Source organism: Symphalangus syndactylus, chromosome 7, assembly GCF_028878055.3.
Source record: "Symphalangus syndactylus isolate Jambi chromosome 7, NHGRI_mSymSyn1-v2.1_pri, whole genome shotgun sequence".
Classification (NCBI taxonomy): domain Eukaryota; kingdom Metazoa; phylum Chordata; class Mammalia; order Primates; family Hylobatidae; genus Symphalangus; species Symphalangus syndactylus.
The window spans coordinates 78,277,682-78,297,182 of NC_072429.2; the positions used below are offsets into that span (position 1 = coordinate 78,277,682).

At 36.4% G+C, this 19,501-nt stretch overlaps 1 protein-coding gene across 4 annotated transcripts in view; it reads right to left on the reverse strand.

Moving 5' to 3' along the window:
* Positions 1 to 19,501, reverse strand: part of MRPS28 (mitochondrial ribosomal protein S28) — a 109,043-nt gene that overhangs the window by 21,715 nt on the left and 67,827 nt on the right. For 2 of the 4 annotated variants that reach the window (XM_063643342.1, XM_055286595.2), the window contains exon 3: positions 575 to 624. The exons of the other annotated variants lie outside the window; for them this stretch is intronic. In XM_063643342.1, the coding sequence (XP_063499412.1) occupies positions 575 to 624 (50 nt within the window). The remainder of the gene's footprint in view (positions 1 to 574; positions 625 to 19,501) is intronic. 4 annotated transcript variants of the gene reach the window in all.

Genomic DNA, 19,501 nt, shown 5'->3' on the forward strand with positions numbered 1-19,501 from the left:
TGAACCCAGGAGGCGGAGCTTGCAGTGAGCTGAGATCACACCACTGCACTCCAGCCTGGGCAAGCAACAGAGCAAGACTCCGTCTCAAAAAAAAAAAAAAAAAAAAAAAGAAAAAAAGAAATATATATCAATAAGAGCTGATGAAGCTCTTTATGAGGGCTAGAAGCAATGTTTCTTCATTTTTCACATTTGAAGTACCCGGGGGATGTGTTGAAAGCGGATTTCTGGGCCTCATCCCCAGATATTCCGATTACTTACATTAGGGGTAAGATTAATGAATTGCATATTGAGCAAAAATATCTGGTAAGAAGATATTAGGTTTTAAAACAGGTTTCATGGCCACTGCTTTCAAACTCCATATTATTTTCAGGTTCTCTGCTCTGTTCTGGAGAGCTGTTATTATAGGATTCTTATCCTAGATAAATGAGGCATTATTGTACATATCATCTGGTCCTTTGGTTTAAAATTCATTAAACATTTTTCATAATGCATTTGCGAGTGAACTCCTTTACTGTTCCAGGAAATGAAGTATGGTAAGGGCTGGTAGGAAATGATTTTTAAAAGTTTCACTTACCAAATTTGTTTCTGACATTAGTCTTACAGGCTGGAGTATAAATTCCAAATCTGGAAAGAACAAATGATTAAGAAGTTCTGCCTTTATTGCACAGCAAAAGAAACTACACAGCAGAATCTTTCTTTTTTCACCATCTCCAAAGGTGGCTTGTAGCTTTCCCACAGTATCCGGTTGCTGTCTAGGTACACACACAACCTAGGTGATAACTCACTTAGATTTAAACTACTTTTTTCAAAGCCAACTTTTCCAAACAATGCATCATCTACATTTTAAATGCTGGGTGAAATTCTACCACCACTCCCGAAAAAAGGGACAAGGAGGTGTATTGTACTAGACAAAAGAAATGGAGAAAAGTATTGACAGAACAAGCAATCTATAGTACCCCTGGGGTAGAAAGCACTGTTAAAAGAGTTTTCTCACACATGAAAAAGCAATGAAGCATGCAACATTGATTTTTATTTCATTATTTTTTGGACCTAGGTATTGAAATACCTAAAAGGAAGCCATCATTTAAAAATAATTATAATCCCTTTTTCCCACCAATAGACAAACTAGTGATATAAGCCTATGCTTAAGAATTAAAGCACTTGGGAGCCCCAGGCAGGAGGATCACTTGAGGCCAGGAGTTTGAAACCTGCCTGGGCAACACAGCAAGACCATGTCTCTAAACAAAATTAAAAATAAATACATAAATAAAACTAAAATTTTAAATCAGATTAGTGAGACTCCAGTCTCAACTTTAGGAAAGATCTGTCTTTAAGAAAAGGTGAGACATATAATCTTAATCATTTGAAAGGATATATGAAAATTCTCAAAACTTCTAGACCTTCCTTGATTCCAAATGTGGTATTGTAACATCTGGATCCATTCACTGCTCAGTCTCCTGCTATTATTCCAGATCACCAACTGAAGAAAGTGCTCCAAATGGCGAAAAGATGTAACTATTATTCTCGACATTCTCTGTATATAACATTTTGTGTTGTACAATCTTAAAGACAGACAGAGATCTTCAGCTCATTTCCCCTACTTAAATAATTATTGATAAGAAAGACATCTGCAGAACAAAGTATAGTATAAGAATTATATTCTCAGAGGCCTCTGAGAAGTCACATAGTCAAATTTCCTGCCCCTAGTCCTTCTCAATCAACATGCTGCTTATAATGAAAGAGTTCTTTCAAGATTTTATGCTCAATTATTTTTTAGTCAAATTAGCTAGCACGAACTAACGAGCTGGAAATGAATTTGAGAAGTTCGGTTTTAAATGCTGAAAGGTTTAATTCACTCTCAAAGACAAAATCAGTTGCAATGAAAGAGAAAACTGTTTCAACAATTTATTTAGATCTAAACAGAAGGTAGGTATGTATATTTTCCACTGCATTATCCATCATAAGAATTTATGACAAATACTGTAAATTAGGGAGAAAAGGATTAAGATGAAAAAAATGGTTTTTTATGTTCATGCTCATACTACTGATTACTGTGACCAGTTGCTGTGAAAGGTAAAGCATAGTATGTGCATTTAACTTAATATAGTCAGATGGTAAGGGAATTCGTTGATGAGGTTAAGGAAGCTAAATAAGATAAGGCACCTGGAGATCTGAGACTCAACTTAGATCCCCTAGTGGCATACAAAGTCTCTTACTGAGGGGACAAGACAACTGAACACAATAAACTTAAAACTGCAGGGTAAAAAAAGAACACTTCTGACTTGCTCAAGCAGGTTCACTGCAATATTTTAGTCCAAGAGGAAAGTGGAATAATAGATGGCAATCAGGACTGCACTGACTCTCCACTGCTGATCCAGGCTGCATTCAAGGGAATGATACATTTGGAAGCAGCACAGTACTTTGGGGTGAAAATAAAGTCACAATTTCAAGAGATTCAAAAATTGTCATTAGCATAAAACAGTGCTTTATAGCTACCTCAAGATGGCTGTTTCAAGAACTATGTTCGAAATGAAGCCATGATGACATCTCTGGGATTTTGAAGGTGACTCTCAAAATCTCAGAATTTTATCCCCAAATTTCTGACTAAATGACCCAGCTTCAGGCAATATCTGTATCCATGTGATTCCATAAAACTAGCTTATTTCATGACATTTCTATAAATAAAGCTGAGAAGACCAATTCTAGAAGTCTGGAGTCAGAGCTGTTATGGGTCAGTGTGAATTTACCCAACAGTTCTTATGAATACCAGTGTTTTCATTGACTTGATCACAGCTGATCTCTGGGAAATGGTAGATTACTATTTGTGCACTTTTATCATTTAAAGTTAACTAAACTGGTCTTGAGATTGCTTTTTAAATATTAAATAAAAATTAAATATTTTAAAATTCTCTAACAGGCTATTACAACTATAGCTAAAATAAGAAAAAAATTCATGTTGTCTACAGATAAAAGAAATTTTGAATATGTGGCCCAAAGAAGGGGAAACTCTAAAAAATAAAAAATAAATTTAAAAAAAGGTTGAAGCAAACTCAGTCAAAACTACTTCAATATCTTTCCATTAATTAACTACATGTTTAGGAGGAATCAATCATTGTATTTCACTCCAAGTGGTCAGGATCTAAGATTAAAAGACCACCTCCCCACTGCCTTTTCATACTTCTGTTAAGTTTTGTTGTTAATACCAAGAGCTCTTCCCCCAGCTGTGAAGTCAGTCCAGCAGCTGCATTAGCAAACCATGCCAATCCTACACCAATATATGAAGACAGCTGCCTTGCCTGTCCTTACAGATGAAAGAAGAGTGCTAAAAGCCTAGAAAAATCTTTAGTACTGGCAATGGCTATGAAGGCAGCTGCTTGCCTGTCATACTTCAGAGTATGCTATGTGACAATAGCTACAAGAGCTGAAGAATGAATACAACTAATTTCTAACAGTAATACATTATATTTCCAAATTGTTTTCATCACAAAATATTGCATTGTTTTTGATACTTTTAGTTTTAGATTCCTCAGCATTCTACACACAGAAGCAAAACCTTACTCCTATGTAAACAATCCTGATTTGTAGTTTGAGTAAATTAAGCAATAAAGAATCTTGAAGATTTGTGCTCCAAAATTCAAGTCACAAACAGCAAAGTTGATTTTCTAACATGAGCACTGTTATAATGTTTTTATATTAAACACTGTTACAACGTTTTAATGTGTTTTTACTTCAGAATAATCTGAAACTCATACCAGGATACAACTGAATTTGAAGAGGATAGTAATTTGATGAAACTAACAATTGCAAGCAAGAGTGTTTCTGTTTCAATAAAATGCCCCTCCCCTCTCTGCATACATTCAATATGAATTCAAAGTCTAAATAGAGTTTATAAGCAGAATTGATATTAATATTTCTCTTTTAGGAAATGTTTTTACATTAACCAAAAAAACTGACTATACTTAATGATCAAGATGCCTGCAATTTACTCTGAAATAGTTCAAATATACCAGTGTGATAGTGTGATGTGAGCAAAAAAAACAAAGACACAATATAGGGAATAGTTCATTTTAGCCATAATAAAAATCCACATTCCATATTTGGCCACTATAAGTGCCACTACTATTTGTATTTCAACAGATAACTGACCCTTTGCTAATCATCATATTGAATATCAGAAAAAATTTCATTGGTGAAAACAGTGGGCTATAACTACAATAATGAATATTAAAAATGGGGTTCCATTTGTGAAATAAAAAGCATTTAAGAAATATGATCTGGTTAAAAAGTATTTTAAAGATCTGACTGATCCTTTCAGAATCCAGTGGAGCATGGATGTTTTTTCCTTATGGATGATGCCTTCCTTTAAGCTGAATACTCCAGTATCCCACTGTGATATGTGGAAGACTCTGTTTGCCTATTGCAGGCTATGAAGGAAGCAGAATTCTCCCTTACGTGACCCCTTTCCTGCAAGGTGGTGGTCAGAGCCTGTCTTAGGACTAAGGGATGGGCTTTCCTCAGGTTACAAGAACTCCCTGTGCCTGCTTATTAATATTTAGTTAATACATTTCTATACGGTATGTCTATATGTGTGGCAAAATTTGGTCTGAGATTTGCTTTCATGAGACCTTAAAATGAGGTTGTAAGAAATAGCTAGTACTTATCTTTTTCAAATTTCTTTGGAGGCTACCATTATCTACCAAAAAGAACCCAAGAGTAGGGCACAGCCACACTGACTTAGGTCAATGTGGTAGTAGTAAGATATGCATTGAACACTTAAGAATAATTCTATTTAAAGCTATAATTTTTCTTTCTTTTTTTTTTTTTTTTTTTTTTTTGAAACAAGGTCTCACTCTGTCACACAGGCTGGAATGCAGTGGCACAATCTCATCTCACTGCAACCTCTACCCTCCTCGACCCCCAGCTCAAGCAATCTTCCCATCTCAGCCTCCTGAGTAGCTGGGACCACAGGTATGCATCACAATGCCCAGCTACTTTTTTTGTATTTTTAGTAGAGACGGGATCTCGCCACGTTGTCCAGGCTAGTCTCGAATTCCTGAACTCAAGCAATCTGTCCACCTCCGCCTCCCAAAGTGCTGGGATTACAGGCGTGAGCCACCACAACCAGCCTAAAGCTGTAATTTTTCTAAACACAAAACTTCAAATTCAACATATGACTATTACTATCAAGAAGCATTTTAAAATATCAAGTTAGAATGATCTACATAGGAACATATGACTTTACATGCAATACATAAAACCTAAGTTTCAATAAAGCCAGTACGTAATTTTGGAAAGTCCTGGCAACCTAGTCACATGAAAAGCCTTTGGATATGTGTTATAATTTATTAGGGAAAATATGCATATATAATAACTATATAGAGAGAACAACCAAAGGGATGCACCACAAGGCAGTGTATTTATAAATATAAATTTACTTCCTAAAATCCCTGGGCAATAGAACTGACAAGAATAAACAGCCCTGCAACAAACCGCAGTACACATAGGCACCAGATGATAGAGACAGCATTTTACATTTGTGGAAAAAAAGAAGATATATTCAACAAATCAAAAAAGAAGATATATATGGCCGGGCGCGGTGGCTCATGCCTGTAATCCCAGCACTTTGGGAGGCCGAGGCGGGCGGATCATGAGGTCAGGAAATCGAGACCATCCTGGCTAACACAGTGAAACCCTGTCTCTACTAAAAATACAAAAAATTAGCCGGGCGTGGTGGCGGGCGCCTGTAGTCCCAGCTACTTGGGAGGCTGAGGCAGGAGAATGGCGTGAACCCCGGGGGGCGAAGCCTGCAGTGAGCCGAGATCGTGCCACTGCACTCCAGCCTGGGCGACAGCGAGACTCCGTCTCAAAAAAAAAAAAAAAAAAAAAAAAGAAGATATATGCAACAAATCACATTGGGAAAACTGGCTTTACATCCAGAAGAAAGAGATTAGACCGCCATAGCAAACCATAAGTAACATAAGCTGTATAATGGGTACAGTTTCCTTTTGGGGTAATGAAAGTGTTCTAAAACTGGACAGTGGTGATGGTTGCAAAACATTTTGAAAATACTAAATGTCACTGAATTTAAAATGGCAGAAATGGTAAGTTTTATGTTACATGTATTTTACCACAATAAAAACAATACATGGCAGATATGTTACAGAAATTAAGTAATATTTATTTTCATAAATGTAAAACCTCATTAACTGTTAACATAATGAATTACTTCAAAATTTTCAAAACTGTATAGGAAGAAAATGTATAATCTAAAAAGCTATGAGAAAATAAAAGGGTAAGCAAGCCCATTCAAGTAATCCTGTGCAAATTGGGATAAAAACAACTAATATTTACTGAGCGTTTAATATGTGCCAAATACTATTTTAAGTTGTTATTCTAGATATTAATCCATTTAGTCCTCACAACAACCCTATAAGGTACATACTGTAAAGAAAGAGACTGCTGAGAAATCCTAAAAACCACTAAAATCAAATTTGTGTTAGGGACCAATCCAAAAAAACTAACATAATTTCAAGACCAATTTTTGCAAGGTCCTTAAGATGTAAACCTAAAAACCCTGCTTGATCTCAATGCCCCATATAAAATACCAATTCCATTGCTTATTATTTTCTAAATATTTCATGAACCCATTCCTTCCTTTACATCCCATCAATGCCACTGCCCAAAGCTAAATAATCAAAATGTCACATCTTGACTATGGCAATAATCTGTTATCTCTCTTCTGGGCTCATCTCATCCTTCTAAAAATCATCCATCTGATAATCAGTACTCTTAAATCACTATTAATATGTATATACTTGAAGTAAAGAAGAAATAGATGCTGTAACATATGGTTTTTTCTTGTATGTACTAATGAAAGTACAAACAACCCTCCTAGCCAAAATAGTATGATTTATTTAATTGGAATCCAATTTAATGTTCACTCTGAGGTTTAAAATCTTATAGAAAAAGAATCAATTTGCCAAAATTAGAGCTAGTTATTAAAAACATCGCCCACAACATATTAAAACACATATTCTCTGTTCAAGATAGCTTACTTGGGGAAAAAAATCTCTAGAATGCAACAAATAAACCATTATATTTACAATGATTATCTCTGAGTGGTAGGATTTTGTTCTTTTCGCTCCTGTGTGATTTCTAAATTTTCTAAAGTAATTTCTAAATTTTCCTAACCTTTTCAGTATGGAAAAAAACGCTTCTCAGCAAGTCATTAATTCTAGGTTTGCAAAATGATTATTTTTCTAACTAAAATAACAAGTGTTCGTATTTTATAAAGAATCATTGCAATTTAAGATTTCAGAATGTTCCCTAAGAATTAAAAATCAGCTTAATAGACAAAAAAGAAAATCAGTAACTTGGTAGTCTTATACTATAATAACAAAAAGTTACACTGTAGCCACTATATTTAGAAAACATAAGAAATAAGAAGCAAATACAAATTGGAAAGAGGTATGTTTTTCATTGTTTATAGATGGTGATCGTCTCCTTGGAAAATCCAAAATAATCAAAGTAGTAACAAATCATAAATGTAGTAAGGTGACTGGATACAAAACTCACAAAAATCCAACAGTCTTCATATACACAAGCAAAAATTAGTATGAAGATGCAGTAAAATACAGACAACACTGGCAATAACAACAACAATGAAAAGATAAAAAGACCTTAAAATAAACATAAAATATGTGCAAGAGCTTCATGGAAACCAACCAAAAAGCCCTGTAAAGCTCTGATCTATATTGGCACCTTTCCATATGCTAATACCATACTATATTGTTACAATTTTACAGTATGTATTGAAATCAGGTAAGAAACAATATTGTTTTGGATATTTTAGGCCTTTTACCTTTTCATATGAAATTTAAAATCAACTTACCAATTTCTTTTTTAAAAACCTACTATGATTTTGACTGAGATTACATTAAATCTATAGACTAATATGGAGAAAGCTGACATCTTAACAATACTGATTCCTTCTAATCATCTCTCCACTGACTTAGCTCTTGTTTAATTTCCTGTTGTATTTTGTAGTTTTCAGCACAGAGGTCTTACATATCTTTTGTTAAATATATTAAGTATTTTTTTTTTTTGAGATGGAGTCTTGCTCTGTCACCCAGGCTGGAGTGCAGTGGCGCAATCTCAGGTCACTGCAAGCTCCGCCTTCCGGGTTCACACCATTCTCCTGCCTCAGCCTCCCAGAATAGCTGGGACTACAGGCGCCCACCACTATGCCCGGCTAATTTTTTTTTGTATTTTTAGTAGACACAGGGTTTCAGTGTGTTAGCCAGGATGGTCTCGATCTCCTGACCTCATGATCCGCCCACCTCGGCCTCCCAAAGTGCTGGGATTACAGGCATGAGCCACCGCGCCCGGCCTATATTAAGTATTTTTATGCTATTATATATAGTTTTAAATTTTTCTTTTCTTCTTTCTTTTTTTTTTTTTGAGATGGAGTCTCACTCTGTCACCCAGGCTGGAGTGCAGTGACGCAATCACGGCTCACTGCAACCTCCACCTCCTGGGTTCAGGCGAATCTCCTGCCTCAGCCTCCTGAGTAGCTAGCACTACAGATGTGCACCCCAATGAATGGCTAATTTTTTGTATTTTTAGTAGAGATGGGGTTTTGCCATGTTGGCCAGGCTGGTCTCGAACTTGACCTGAAGGAATCCACCCACCTTGGCCTCCCAAAGTGCTGGGATTACAAGTGTGAGCCACTGCGCCCAGTCAAATTTTTCATTTTTTAATAGTTTATGCTTTGTATGTAGATATACGTTTGTTTTTTATACTGGCTGTGTATCCCTAAACTCTGTTAAATATGCTTTTAGTTCTAATAAGTTTTTGCAGCCATCTGCATATGAAGACTGTTCCACTTCTTCCTTTCTAATCTGTGTACCTTTTATTACTTTTTCTTGCCTTACAACTCTAGCTATGACATCCAGTATAATGTAGAGTAAAAAGTTAAAAAGAATGGACATCCATGCCTTATTTCTGATTTTAGAAAATATCAAGCCTTTCACAGCTGAGTTTGATGTTAATTTTAAGTTTTTTTTTTAAATGACCTCAATCAGCTTAAAGAAGTTCTCTTCTATTCCTAGTTTGCTGAATTGTTTCTCATGAATGAATATGGAATTTTGTTTGGTGCTTTTTCTGCTTTCCTGATCATATGGATTTTTCTATATTAATATGATGAATTATATTGATTTTTTTTCACAAGTTAAACCAAACTTACACTGCCAGGATAAATTGCACTTTGGTCATGATGTATTATACATTTTTCAAAAGCTATTTCTTGATTGTTATCATTTTGTTAAAGACTCCTGCATCCATGTTCATAAGGTGTATTGGTCTACAGCTCTCTTTTCTTGTGACACCTTTGATACTGATTCCTGATATTTACTTTCTGTTATCATTATGAGTCAGTAAAGAGTGGGAAATTGAGTGGGATGGTGTGTGTTTACTCCTGTTTGACAATTATTCATAGAGTAAAAAAATTACATTAATGATTCAGTGTAGCTCAGTCTCTTTCACAGGTCTTCTGCTTTTAAAACTAATCTGTGGCTCGGTGCCTTAGCTCACACCTGTAATCCCAACACTTTGGGAGGCCAAGGCAGGTGGATCACAAGGTCAGGAGCTCAAGACCAGCCTGGCAAGATGGTGAAACCCGCTCTCTAAGAAAAACACAAAAAATTAGCCAGGCACTGTGGTAGGCGCCTATAATCCCAGCTACTTGGGAGGCTAAAGCAGGAGAATCGCTTGAACTCAGGCGGCAGAGATTGCAGTGAGCCGAGATCGTGCCACTGCACTCCAGCCTGGGCAACAGAGTGAGACTCTGTCTCAAAAAACAAACAAACAAACAAAAAACTAATCTGTTTTTGGGCGAAGCCTAGTATTTAAGAAAATATAATGGTGGGTGACAGGATCATTCCCATTAAGCAAAATTTTAAGGCCCTGTTTTTGCTTCCAGCATTCAATCAAACTACAAGAACTTGCATTCTACCTTTCCAGATATCTCCTATAATCAGATATTATGTAGTATAATTAATATGTACATTACAGTTTCCGATATATCTACATGAGTTCATAATAATTGTTGTTTTCCTCATATGACAGAAAAAAATAACTTTTTTTAGATGTCAATTTGTTGATGAAAAATGATTTGTCAATGAACACCAAGTCTCTGAAACAGGACAAAGGGAGGCTCAATTAATGAAATCACCAACTAAAAATAAAATATTGGATGTGATTATAAAATTTGAGCAGTGTTTCTGTATTTCATCTTCTATATCCCTTTCCTCAACTCCAAGAGGACAACCAAAAAGGTTTTCATTACTTTAAATAAACTTTTCTTCCCTAGAACAAATATATCATGAATAATATTTGTGTTGCATTATTAGTTAGAAAAATCACTAAGCTATATTTCAGGTCATATTCAGAAAAAGTAAAGAAAAACACATGAAAATATAAAAATAAAAACAAAAAGCTCCCAAACAAACAAAAAACCCTAGCTTCCCCCCTAGTTTCTAAATTTAGATTGCAGGGAATTTCTAGATTACTTAACTAGTAAAACAAAATATTCATTAAAAGTCAAAAGTATTCTCTTGCATATCGATAAAGCAAATGCTTAACTAATTTTTTCTTTCTTTTGTTTTTTTGGTGGTGGTGATCTTTAAGAAGTTTGGCATAAACAGTAACCAAGTCTTTGGTCTTCAATGCATTCTCTAGCAGCCTTTCTCAACTGGGGTTCAGCCAAAGAATTTAACCCCATAGAAAATGATTTGAATGACTCTATTCTCAATTCTCCCAGGAATGAGTAAGTTAATTCATTAAATATTTATTAATTCATTAAATATACTTTAGGATACTAGGGTATAATTCTCTAGATGAGCCTTTGTTGAGAAAGGCTGCATGATGATTCTTTCAATGACATAGGTAATACAGTAAGATTTTAAACTGTAACACAAACACACACACACACACACACGCATAAGCACAACTATGAAATGCCTTTGGATAGATGACTAGAAATAAAAATAATTCCATAACATTCTAAAAGCATCTTTATCAATATAGCTAATTTAATGAATAAATGTTATTTGCCATCTGAAGTAAAACTTTGAGTTTCAGAGCTTTACTTTACATCACACCAGCTGAACTTGATGGAAGATGAAGATGAACTTGTCCTGAAGATGTTCAGGACAAGTCTTAACCAATATCAAATGAATAAACTTCTGCTGCTATTCCTCCTGGAGTCAGACGTGAAGTCAGTCAATGTGAATCAGAGCATATGCCCTGTAGCTTTCACTTTAGGACTCATATTCCAAACCACTGTATTTTCTCTGGTCATGGTATCTATAGCAGATATTGTTGATTCCCAACCTAATATCTACCACTCCCCGCCACCTCCATTTCCTTCTTCCTGGCATGCCCCATTTTATTCAGATAGCCACCCTGATATTTTTCAGGAGAGGCTGGCTGCAGTCCTAAACCCAGGGAAAGAATAAATATGTGACCAGTGCAGTCACGTGGGGCCTCATGCACAGAAGGGCACAGTGCTTGGGTTTATTAATCTGTGGTCACTGACTTGAAACTCTTAATAATTTTATTCTTGCATCTGAGTTTGTAAGTGAAGTAGGACGGGACAATGGCACATGCACCCAGGGCTTGTTAGTCTAGGCTCACACATGGTCCCGATCCCTCAAGGACAGGTTCTCAGCCACCAGGTTAGGAGATGGGCATTACTCTGTAGAATCTCACTGCAAAGGGAGAAGATGGCCATTCTATCCCCAAACTGATGGTGCCAAGGTGTGTTATAAGGGCAAACCAGTGAGAGCCTCTTGCCCATCCATCATCTAGGTGCCTCTGTGCATCCTGGCACACAGGCAGCAATCCCTTGGGTTGTCCTCCACTGTGGGTTGAGACGGTGGGCCCATGACAAAGGAAGATTAACTTCCCTACCCCTATCTTGGGCCCTGAGTTTTCATTTTGCACTGGGCCCTGGGAATTATGCAGCCTGCCCTGGCAGATCTTGATAAGTCTGAATCAATCATGTGCTCTCACCCTCATTAATGACTGCTTCACAACTCCGCATGTGATGTAATTCTGGCCAACAGTATACGAAGGAATGCAGAGAAACTTCTACAAGAATTTTCTTACTCTTAAAAGAGATACACAAAAGAGATGCCCCCTTTCCTGTACCTGTAAATTAATTTTGGATATTATGCCTAGCATTGTTGCTGCCATCTCGCAGCCATGATGGGATCAAGCCTGAGTATAAAACCTATACAGCGAAAAAGGCCAGACTAGAATAAAAAATTACAAAAAGGAGGACCCATTTTTATCACAACACAGTCACAACTGTCTTACCTCTGGGTTCTTTGTTAGGTGAGTTGGTAAGTTTTTTATTGTTTAAAACAGTTAAGGTAGAGTTTTCTGTCAATTGCAATTGAAAGCATCTTCATTACACATAACGGTGCACTTTTAATAGGATCTCATAGAGCCTATTATCTACTTTGGAAAAGAATGCCCATTCCTTTAAGATGTCTTGAATCCCCCTTCCTCCAAGTAGATTTCATGTTTTACATAGCCCATATTTTAAGTCAAATCATTTAAAAACATTCCCTTCCAAAATTTGTTGGGATATTTTCAGTTGTTTCCTTGATACAGGTAGATAGAAACAATTTTGTTCATATTGATTGAGAGGTACTATCATGACAGATTTAACAAGGAATATTAGAAAGAAAATTAAGTTTTTAATGGGCCTACTTTCTCTTTCTTCCTACTCTAACCTTCCAAAATTAAGTAGATCATCATTAGCTGAAAATAATATAAGTGAAGAGTAAGAATGAACATAAAAATACACCAAGAGTAGAAATGTTGACTCACTCTATTTGGCAAGAGAATTATGTAAATAATTCTCATGAAGAGGTAGCGATGTTCTTATGAGAGCATTCTGTTATCAGAACCTATGCCCCTCAAACGGGCTGGAACCTCCTCTCCACATGGCAAAATAGCAATCATAGAAAGCACACCAGCAGATGCATCCCTGTTTACTACCTACCCCCCTACATCAAGGTCCTTATCACAGGAAAGAGTCCCACGCCATCAACAGAGTTCCTTATTTCCCATGGGTAGCTTTTCTGCTACAGGGAGCCAGCTGTTCAATATGCTGACTGGGCCTCTCTTGAGAGCTACCTAATTCTGCAAAGGAAACTATCTATTCTCAGACAATAATAATGAGAAGACTGGATAGTAACACTTATAATTTCATAACTTTGTGTTATGTAAAGCATCCGAGAACAGGTAAAGAACACAAATTTCATCTGATTTTGGGAAAATCATAATCTCTTGCAAAAAACAAAACCAGTTAAAGCACATGATTATAACATTTTTAGAGATAACTTGCAGTAGTGAGAAAATTAATTAAACATTCTTGAGAAGCCATGGAGCTGAAGTCAGTGCACTGACTAACAGAGCAGCTGTCAGTGCAAAGTGGGTTCCTGTCCTAATCCTGCTCTGACCTCAGAGTCGAGCCTGAGAACCTGTCAGAAAGGTGCTCTCACAGTGGAAGACATCAAGCAGCAGCTGCTTGAGCTCAGCAGGCTGCAGCCGTTTTCTCTCTTTTTTAAAAAATACAATGCCACTCCAGTTGCATATTCCATGACACAAGGGCATGTACAGTTCTCACTGTTGCTGCAGAGGACAGAGAGTTTTTAACTTCATTAGTACATGGCTGTCAAAGGCAGAGGGGTCTACCAGAAACTCTTCAGAATTTGGAGCTGGATGTGTTTGTACAGGTGTATATAGTGATAATCATAGTTATAGAATACAGTTACAATGCTACACCTGCCCTTTTTCTAGGAAGTTAAATATTAATTATTTTTTATCTCATTTATACAACACAAAACAAAAGTAACATTTAAATTTCATTTTAGAACATCTGAGGAAAGAAATAAATATAAAAGAATGGTTGAGGGAGAGAAAGCAAATCATACATATAAAGAGAGAAAGAGTGATAGAGACAGAAATAAAGATCATTGACATAGAGAAGCACAATAGAAACATGCTAATACTACCTTTAATTTTGGAGTGGTCATTTGTGCAACAGTATTAGACTGAGTCACATCTCCCTAGTGGTAACACTGCTAATTGTTTCTCTGATCCTTTTCTTTTATACATGGAGGACAAAGATGGGAAATTCATGGTGAAAAAGAAAGGAATTTGTGTGCTTATTAATTATTCCTGCTATAACTACACACACCCCCTACAATGCCTGACCTGGAGTGGCTGCTCCATGGAACTGTTTCCCAGGTTTTGCTGCTATCTCCCCTGGAGGGATCATTTCTGTTAACTCACAGAGACAGCACTGCTATTACAAATATCTCTCTGTGGCTTTGCTTCTTCTATATTATTTGATGCTACAGATGATGTGATGATGAGTTTATGTATCAACTTGGGCTATAGTACCCAGTTATTTAATTAAATATGAATCTAGGTGTTGCTGTGAAATTATTTTGAAGATGGTGTTAACATCTACAATTACCCTCAATAATGTGAGTGGGCCTCACCTAATCAGTTGAAAGCCTTAAGAACAAAAAACTGAGGTTTCCTGGAAAAGAAATTATGCCTCAAGACTGCAGTATCGACTCCTGCTTGAGTTTTCAGTCTGCCCTGAACATTTCAGACTTAACAGTACCCACAATTAGGTGAGCCAGTGCCTTAAAATAAATCATCTATAAATATAGCTATAGTTCTTACTGGTTCTGTTTCTTTGGAGAACAGACTGATACAGATGGTAATACCACCTTTTCTATTTTGCAAGTGGAAACCCTAAATTCTCCAATCTATGCTGGGTGTCTATCACAGCTGGATACTGATTCCAGGCACTACAAGAGGCTCAGGAGCACACAAACTCCCTCTCCTTAGTCTCACGGGGACTAAGTTCATTACCTGAAACTGTGATCAAGGTTTTAACCTTTCATGACTGGCAGCTTTCCTTTCCTTACTGTCATACCTCAGCTGGATTTTCCCCTGGCGGGAGATTTGCACAGAAGAAGTTCCTCTCCTGTTTGCTTGGTATCCTTTGCTACATTTGATTCTAATTAAAGTAGAGTGTATATAAATATAGTACATAAAAGTATACAAAAGTACACACACACATATACATGTTGCGTGCACGCATAAAAGTATACAAAAGTACACACACACGCGTGCGCGCTATACAGAGTCTTTTTCATAAATTGTGCTAGACTAACTGGAAAATCATATGAAACAAAAAGAAATATGACTTCTACCTCCTGTCATTTACTAAAATCAATTCCAGGTGGAACATATGTTTATATAGTGTATGTGCATGTGTGTGTGTGTGTGTGTGTATTTTTCTTTCTTGAAAATACAATATGAAGATACATACAAGAAAACCTTAATTATATCAAAGACTTGAAGAATGGAGCCCTTTGCTTAAATAAATGTTCTAGGTTGCTGGAAATTTGTCTCCTTTCTTTGTTGAGCCTTTCGGTATTTCCATTTAAATATAGAAAAGACAGGGGGAAAAAACCAAGAGTAAGATGACTGACTTAAATACAAATATATCAGTAAGTACATGAAATATAAAGGAACTAAGCAATTAAAAGTCAAAGATTGGCAGACTGGATAAAGCCCTACTAAATGCTGTTTGCAAGAGTCACACTTTAAATAAATACAAGACACACAAAGGTTAAAAGTAAAAGGACAGGCAAAGATATACTATATGAACACTAACTAAAATAAAGCTGGTGTGGGGGTATGAAACAAAAGGAACATTTCATAATGACAAATGGATCAATTCCACCAGGAAGAAAATCATTCCAAATTCTTAGGCACCTAATAATACAATCCCAAATATGTACATCAAAACCTGATAGAACTAAAAGGAGAAATGGCCAAATATATAATCATAGTGGCAAATTTTATGAGTAACTAACATACCAAGCAGCAAAAACGAATCATTTTTGAGGACTTAAAGATCTGAACACCACAACTAACAATATTGAACCTACTGGCATACACAAGACACTATATACAACATGAAAAATACACATTTACTTTTCAAATGTACATGAAACATCTGTCTATGCTGTTCACATTCTAGGCAAATAAAGTAAGTTTCAACCAATAAAACAATAATATTTAAGATAATACGATATTGGTTCAAAGACATGGTACAGAATAGAGATACCAGAAACAGCCATTTATAGGTCTTTATTTTCGGAAAAAGGTAGCACTGCAAAACACTAAAAGAAGGACAGTCTTTTTCATAAAGTGTGCTAGGCTAACTGGATAATCACATGAAAAAAAAGAAATTTGACTTCTACCTCATCCCATATACTAAAATCAATTCCAGGTGGATTTTAGAGTTGAATATAAATGGTTAAACAATAAAACTTCTAAAATATATATTAAGAACATATTCTACACTTTGGGATACATAAAACCTTCTTAAACTGAACACAAAAAGTATTACATAAAGGAAAAGATGGATATATTGAATTACTACTTCTGTTCATCAAGCTTCCATAAAAGAGTGAAAAGGCAAGCCATAGAGTGGGAAAAAATGTAAGTAACCAAGAAAGGGTTGCTACCCAGAATATATGAAGAAATGCTACAAGTTAACCTTTTATTTTTTTTTAAAGAAAATCCTACAGAAAAACGGGCAATTAAATTTTTCTGTATGTATGCATATACACTAAAAAGGGATTTCAAAATAGACAATAAACATATGAAAAGTTCTCAACCTCAAGGAAATACAAATTAAAACTGCAATAAAATAATGCCCTACCAGAATGGCTACATTTTTTTAAACACTGACAGTAACAACTGTGTGAAGTAATTGGAACTTGCATTCATTCCTGGGTAGGAATATAACTACTATATCCCTGAAGCCAGGCACACTACATGCACTTGTATTCTCAGCTACTTGGTAGGCTGAGGCAGGAGGATCCCTTGAGCCCAGGAGTTAGACTCTAACCTGGGCAATAATGAGACCTCACCTCTAAAAAAAAATTAAAAATTAAAAGATAAAAATTAAAACATAAAAAATATAGACAGCCTCTTTGGAAAATGGTTGGACGTTATCTTCTAAACATACGCATATCCTATGACCACCAATTTTACATATATAGATATATGGGTATATCTATATATGTACACATACACACTCATGGAAACTCTGTTTCAAAAAGGGGGAAACAGGAGGCACATAACAGACTGTATTCTGCAACGATTCTGAAATCCAGCCAATGTTACCAGTTGCTTGATGAGAGGGCTTAGTCTTACTGTCTGAGAAAGATACCCTGGGGCTTTTCTCTGCCCTCTGGGTTCTTGGTTCTATCCTCTGAACTAACCTTCCTTTTCCATCAAATATAGCCTGCATTTGCAATTATTAGTTTTCTCAGCCTGCTTCTCTCCATAGAAATCCAGGGTTCAAATACCTCTTGATTTTAAGAGTATCTCTGTACCCTTTAGTCCAGCTGGCAGTGTTTCCTTCACTGCAATTCTCTTGAAAACTTTGTGGGCTTTTTGTAAATCATAGCAGAGCTCACGTCATTAAACCAAAGCCACACCCACAAATCTTGTTGAAATAAACCCTTCTCCCTCTTCTCTATCTTGAAATATGCAGTGGAACAATGCCTTTAAGACTACCGGAAGCTTAGCTGGGTGCAAAGGTGTGCCCCGTAGTCCCAGCTACCTGGGAGGCTGAGGCAGGAGAATTGCTTGAACCCAGGAGGCGGAGGTTACAGTGAGCTGAGATTGTACCACTGCACTCCAGCCTTGGCAACAGAGCAAGACTTTGTCTTAAAAAAAAAAAAAAAAGGAATATTGGAAGCTCCATTCAATGCCTATTTAATGCCTCTGAAAAAACTTCTTGTTGGCTTTTGCTGTTATGAATAGCTAGCCTCTTAAATCCAGGTGTATTACATTTTATTGCTGCTCATTTTATCTTACAATTGCAGAGTTGTTCCTAAGACAAGTTAATACTGTATGAAATAAATACTCCTTTTTGAGTATGTATTTAAAATATTTTATATCAAAATTATACGTGGCATTATAAAATGTTTCATCTGGTAGAATGCTAACTTTGAATAGATTTTATTTCTTATATTTTATTATAATTATAAAACAAGCTATACTGTTACTATTTTGCCTTTTACTCAAGAAAGCACAAATATTTAGTAATTTAAAGATACCGAAGACTACAAAATATCATTTAAATACTTTTTTTAACTATTATTTTAGGTTCAAGGGTACACATGAAGGTTTGTTACATAGGTAAACATATGTCACCGAGGTTTGTTGTATGTATTATTTCATCACCCAGGTATTAAGCCCAGGACCCAATGGTTATTTTTCTGCTCCTCTCCCTCCTCCCATGCTCCACCCGCAAGTAGACCCCAGTGTCTGTTGTTTCCTTCTTTGTGTTCACAAATTCTTATCATTTAGCTTCCACTTAGAAGTGAGAACATGCAGTATTTGGTTTTCTGTTCCTGTGTTAGTTTGCTAAGGATAATGGCCTCCAGTTCCATTCATGTTACCACAAAAGACAATCTCGTTCTTTTTTTGGCTGCATGAATATTTCTTAATTCCTTTTCTGCACCTACACTGGGTGACTATAAATTAATGAGATTAATTAACACATGAACAGTTCTCTCAGCACTGTCCATTAACGAATTTAGTAACGCCTACAAGGCCTTTCCTGGTACCTTCCTAGTTCAGCTTTCTAGAGTCATCTCCTGCTGCTGCTCCTGCCACATGAATTCTGAGCTCAGGAGTCACCTAAGTCACTTGCAGTTCTTGAACAGTCTATGCTTGTTTTGTTTGTTCTCCTCTTGCCCCTGTGCCTTCACATAAGCTATTCATTCTCTTTGCCTAGAAGGCCCTTGTCTCCCTGCCACATTCTCTTTTTTTCTTAGACTAAAAGTGCCATTCTTAAGAATCTTCCACAATATCTTGGGGTAGAACACAGCACTTTTTTTCCCCATGGCCCAAAGTCTGGTCTGCTATTTTAAAAAAAAGGTCAGACCTTTATGACATCATGTAGCATGCTGTCACATTTTTTGGCATACTTTTGTTTTTGTCTATCTACTCTACTAATAGCAAGACTCTGGAGGGCAGGAATTATAATCTGGTCATCTCTGTATGTTTAATATATTAAGACCAGAGCCATGAGTGGTGGCTAATGCCTGTCATCCCAGCACTTTGGGAGACCAAGAGGGGGATGGTTCACTGGAGGCCACAAGTTCCAGACCAGCTTGAGCAACACAGTGAGACCCTGCCTCTACAAAAAAAAAAAAAAAAAAAAAAAATTTAGCCAGGCATGGTGGCAAGTGCCTGTAGTCCCAGAAACTCTGAAGGCTGAGGGCTGGGGGATCACTTGAGCCAAGAAGGTCAAGGATATAGTGAGCCATGATTGTGCCACTGCATTACAGCCTGGGAGACAAAGCAAGCCCTTGTC